Here is a 5,730-nt window from a genome sequence, read left to right on the forward strand (position 1 = left end):
TGAAATGGAAATTGTATGGATAAAAAAGAATGTTTCCTTAATTTATTGTATAATTTGTTTAAATTGTATTGTTTTTATATATGATGGCATTTTTTGTTTGTTCTGAGTTTGCACTATTGTGATGTGTGTTCTGTCGTAGTTAGGGTTTGTATCTGCAATTTGTTCACTATAATATTTAGAAAGAAAAAAAAAGATTCCATTTCCGTGTTCCTGCAGGACTGAACCATTCCGGAGAGCGGGTGTGGATTAGGGTTTCGAAGGTTTACCATTTTGTGTGAAACCAGGAAAGACTAAAATAACTTTATCTACCACGGAAAACTCTTCACGATCATTTTTGCTGATGTGAAACTTGGATTAGTATGTTATGTATATACTTGTTATTTTCTTGTCAGTCGTGTGCAGCCTCCTTAAACTCTGTCCATACCGCGGTCGCCGTTCTGGAGTGACGTCACATCTGTCAGTGGAGTCGAGGTCGTCTCTATTTCTCTACTTTGCAACTGAGACCTTCCAGTTCAAAGGGGCGTTCAGGTGTACTTTTCTTAGTTGAAAGTCGGAGAAAGCCCGACCTCCTGTAATAGTATAATTTGATGTTAAAACGATGTGTGAGCAGGCGGCGGAGTATTTTCAAGGTCAGCTAAAGAAGAGAGACGCTGCTGAGCTGCGATGGTCACACGCAGTGAACAGCAGAAGCAAACTGACCGAGGCTCTTCAAGGTGGGACATCTGGTTTCTCTTAGCAACGTACCATAAATTCGCTAGTCACCAGGTGTAATCTATGGGCATTGGGGTATGCTCCATATTGGCTGTTGAGCATGTTTAACAGTACAATCAGAACAACCCACATACATGATCAGTCAACCCTGAACACATGAGACAAAAAAAAAAATTGTAATCTGTGTTTCCTGCTTGGATAGGCTCGAGCACTCCCGCGAACTTCATGAGGATAAATGAAGATTAATGATTTGTAGAAAAGGGAGGTGGGTTGAAGCAATTCTGCTTATCTAGTCCCATCCCGATTTCAACCAAGGATTTACAGTTCCAGACACAGTTTACATATCCACAGTATTACCTGTAATACCACCATCACCAAGAAGAGGAAGAAACATAATAGTAGACACAGAACAACATTTGATTTGAATACATCATTGACAAGTTTGATAACAGTTTGAAAACCGTTTGATTTGGGTACAGCAATGACAAGTTAATTGAGTATTAACAGATTAGACAGTTTGATTTGAATACAGCAGTAACAAGTTACTCAATTTTGAGAGATTTTGAGTCACAATCGTACAGGCACCCGGCACAACTCCCCAGCACCAGGCGGCACTTGCACCAACCAATCACAGCTTGTCATCTCCAATGCTGACCTCTTGAGTGAATGAATAATTATACTAGTTACAGAAAAAGTTTCCACCTTGGATTTTTGAAAAACACTTGACCAAATGTTTGCGGCGGAGAGCTTGGGAATTATTACGAGTTCAAATCGATGATCCTTCTGCTAATTGAATCGGCCAAATATAGGTCTTTTCAAAATGATCAAAATCGTGTTGTCCATTGGTGAACTCGGGGTTTGCAACTTAGACCTCCCAGTTCAAAAGGGTGCACTTTTCCTAGTTGGTGATGTAATTTTCACTCAATAGTAAGTGGGGAAATTGTCGCCCCCTGAGATGGATAAAAAAGGTGGATTTTGTCTGCTTAATTCATATTCCACAAATGAAAGAATCACAACGCTGTGTTTCAACCATTTGGGTTGCACAGAACATATCAATACAAAGAAAATGTAGGGGTTGACTTAAACCTTTTAAATCAAACTCCTTTTGCACTAAGGTCCTACTCATATGATTGAGGCTGACATAATTGTAAGAGGCTATAACCCTAAGGAGCCAGTCATGGGCCACCCTCCTGACACTGACAGTGACATCACATTGAAAGAGTGGCTTGAATGTGTCACATTGCATGACAAGGGGATCAAGCTAGACTTCAAGAGGTGAGATTACATTCTTTCTAATTTGTGAGAGCTGACATGATGCTTACCCAATTTTGGTGCTTCCATGCAGCCTGGAGGCGGTGTCTCTTTCCGTGGCCCTGTTGCAGGAAGCGTTGGTTCAGATGACCTCTCCTGTGTGGGTCAATGCCGATATCCTTCCAGGACCTGGAAGTCCGAACAAACCACTGGAGCCTCAAGCTTTCTTGGCAGCTGTAAAGTCTCTTCCTACTAATATTGTACTCTCCCTTGGCTGGACCACCAAGTGGACCACAGGGACTGACAATCCAGGTGAGGGTGCATCTTGGCTATTATCGTGGCTGTTTGGTGTTAGGGTATGCGTATTTGCATGTCTATATACCACAGGCTAGGATAAGTACGTAGCTGCTGAAATATTAACTGTGCATGTTTTCCTCATGTACGTTACATGATGTCAGCATTCTTTTTTCCGTGTTTCGTCCCAAAAGTCACCGACAGATGCATTATTCATTCACTTTCAGCCGATCGATTTCTGTATTTTGCATTTGATGGGTTTTCAATGCAGTAATGCTGTTACAGTTTGTCATGAATTTGTTGGTTCAACTCATTACTGCATGTATATTCACATTTTAAGATCAAGACCAGGGCTTTGAAAAAATATTATTCACCTAAGTTAGCTAAGCATAGTTTGCTTCATCTATGGCAGGGGTCTCAAAGTCCAGTCCTCGGGGGCCGCATTCCTACATATTTTCCAAGTTTCCCTTGTTAAACACACCTGATTCAATTATCAGGCTGGTGCAGAACGTGAGGATGAACTGATAATTTGAATCAGGTGTGTTTAACAAGGGAAACTTGGAAAACATGTAGGAATGCGGCCCCCGAGGACTGGACTTTGAGACCCCTGATCTATGGTATCTAAATTAATCAAGTATACATGTAGAATGGCGTGATTATTGTGGGAAAAGTGAGCCAAAAAAAGCATCCGAGTAGGGCAGTGGCGACTGGATCTGGTATTGTATTTCACTATTTGTTTTCTATTTTATAAGTCCTAAGTGAGTAAAGTGTTATTATAGTACATCAACTTTGGCAAACTTTGTAGATTCGTGCTAACCACTGTCAAATTACAATACAATACCTCTTTATTTATATCGCGCTTTCACAACAGCTTTCGCCGTAAGAATGTCAATGAAATCGACCCAATCATTTCAATCGACGTAATCAATTCTAAAAAGAGTAAATATGACATAACCGATTTTTTAGGTTACAGTTGGGAAATGGTGCATGAGATGCAGGACATCTGTCGAGGCTTGGAACATCTTGTGACCTTCCCAGTACGGGCGGCCCTTTTGGCTGAGTCTGTCTCTCAACTCACATGGCTGCTGCAACAGTCAGACAGGTGACATCTCTCATGCACACTTTATTTGCTGTTGTTGTAATGTTTATTAAGTAGAATAACTGCTACAGATACAGTGAACCATATCACCCCAAACAGATTTTTATTTAACCAAATAAAACCAATTGAGATCAGCTCATTTGAGAAGGGTATATTCAGCATTATTCGTTCCAAAACCAGTCTCAACGTGTGTTTTGGATCATTGGCGCATCAATGGGGTTGCGGTTTTATCAGTCAAGCTGTTGATTTTAGGTGAATTTGACAAATTTTCAACTCGGGAACCATCAAGATGTGTAAGAGAACATTTTTGAACTTTTGACAATAACAACAACAATGGTGACCAACAGACACTGATCCCAAGCATATAAAAACTGGTTATGGAATGGATAAAGCATCTTCTGGAATGGCCATCCCAATGCCCAACCCTATGTAATGTATGTAGAAAGTATGTTTGTGCTTGAAAACCAGGTACATGATCAACCAATCCTGCTGAAGAGTAGTCAAATGTAAAAATTATTTAAATTCTGTTGCATCATTCTACCATTCAAAATGATATGATCAACTCCTTAATTAAAAGCTGCAAATTAACGCAACGTGTATGCAGTGGCGGAACCAGAGGGCTGGCTGGGGTGGCAATTACCATCCCCATCAAAGCCCTTGCCACTCCGCTGAAAATGGCCATGTTTTCTCATGCATTTCCAAATAAAATTCCAATTTACCAGCACACTTTAATGCAACCTTAGCAGAACAGGCGTGCGTGCCGCACACTGGCCTTTCAGAGGGAGGGGGAGAGACGTACAGAGTAGCGTCAGGAAAGAAGAAAACCCTGTTGATGCAGGTGAATGTACGTCTTAAATTGGTAAACTAAAATCAACCAAGGCAATGTAATTTGCTAGTAGAGAAGGCGCTGGACTGTTTAACTTACATTTAACTTAGATTTTATGTGGCTGTCCTGGTCAGCAACAATTGTGAAAAACCTTGTTTCAAACACCAGCTTTACCACACAGATAGAGAATTACCTCAAAATAGTTTCCGATAAGCAAGCATGAGGTTCATCAAACAGGATTGCTTTTAAGAAGTGAGAAAAGTGCAGAGAGACCTGCTACTTGTTCCATGAACTTTTTAGGTTAAGTAAAATTTCTATTGTGATTCCAGTTAGCACAGCAACCTGTGAAATACTAAGTTCCTCTGCCCTTAAATTAATCAAAACCCACATCAGGACAACAATGGCAGATGATGGATTGTACCCTTAATATCAATAAACAGTTTGCTTCATGTCACCACAACCGCAGAATTTTTCTTTTTTGAATGCTTGTGAACTTGAGGTAACCTGGTTGTGAACACAATGTATTGTGAACATGACTTTGACGTGTGAAGTTCAGTTTTTGTTTGTACACAATGTATCATTGTCGTATATTAAACTGTCTTGTATATTGAATATTGTACAGCCTGTATATTTTGTAAAATATCCATCCATCCATCCATCCATCCATCCATCCATCCATCCATCCATCCATCCATCCATCCATCCATCCATCCATCCATCCATCCATCCATCCATCCATCCATCCATCCATCCATCCATCCATCCATCCATCCATCCATCCATCCATCCATCCATCCATCCATCCAGTCACCATGGGGGTCACGGGCGTGCCGGAGCCTATGTAAAATATACATATTTTGTAAAATATATTTTTGTAATTGTGATTGTATGGTTATCCTGGCCAACCCAGCTTCTGCACATCCCCCCCCCCCCCCCCGCTTTGCCACCCCAGTGAAAAAAAACCTGGCCCCATCACTGCATGTATGCTCATGAACTTTAGTATAATGTAACCTTTGCAATGTAATTGTGCAAACTGGTATTATTTAGTTTTGAAATTAAGTAAGCAGACACTTTGCCCACATCTAGCCTTGACAAACATCTAGTGAGCAAGTGGAACAACAAGGCAATGTGTTCTTGGGCCCACAGACTGCGTAGGCGGCTCAAACTGTGCTTCCTATTGTGATTTAGGTGAGTGGTGCAGCACAAAGCAGAAAAGGTGAAAGTAGATGAGTGTGATGATTCATTCAATCAGTCATGGTGCAGAAACAGCTTAGTTTTGCCCAGGAATACAGCTACAGCATATGAATGTTTACATTGTGTACAAACCTGTCCCTCCATTATTCAGATATCGATGCACTTTTGTTATCAAAAGGTCCCATCGGTTACTTGAGCAACATTGGGGAAGCCTTCTCTATTAATTAATGCATGAGAGAATTACTGTACGTGTTACAATTGCCCCGTGATGTGCTTGTGCATATTAAAAAAAATCGAACAATGAATTGTTTAAAATAAATATATATATATATATATACACTTTTGTCTTGTGCAG

At 40.5% G+C, this 5,730-nt stretch overlaps 1 protein-coding gene across 9 annotated transcripts in view; it reads left to right on the forward strand.

Moving 5' to 3' along the window:
* Positions 1 to 213: 213 nt before the first annotated feature.
* Positions 214 to 5,730, forward strand: part of fam151b (family with sequence similarity 151 member B) — a 40,506-nt gene continuing 34,989 nt past the window's right edge. For 2 of the 9 annotated variants that reach the window (XM_049716579.2, XM_068650135.1), the window contains exons 1-4: positions 222 to 713; positions 1,827 to 1,986; positions 2,057 to 2,274; positions 3,223 to 3,358. In XM_049716579.2, the coding sequence (XP_049572536.1) occupies positions 599 to 713; positions 1,827 to 1,986; positions 2,057 to 2,274; positions 3,223 to 3,358 (629 nt within the window). In that variant the 5' untranslated portion in view covers positions 222 to 598. Of the gene's footprint in view, positions 714 to 913; positions 977 to 1,826; positions 1,987 to 2,056; positions 2,275 to 3,222; positions 4,794 to 5,267; positions 5,370 to 5,730 lie in introns of those variants that run through there. The other 7 variants (XM_049716577.2, XM_049716578.2, XM_068650133.1 and 4 more) reach the window with 6 other exon arrangements.

Source organism: Syngnathus scovelli, chromosome 3, assembly GCF_024217435.2.
Source record: "Syngnathus scovelli strain Florida chromosome 3, RoL_Ssco_1.2, whole genome shotgun sequence".
Lineage (NCBI taxonomy): Eukaryota > Metazoa > Chordata > Actinopteri > Syngnathiformes > Syngnathidae > Syngnathus > Syngnathus scovelli.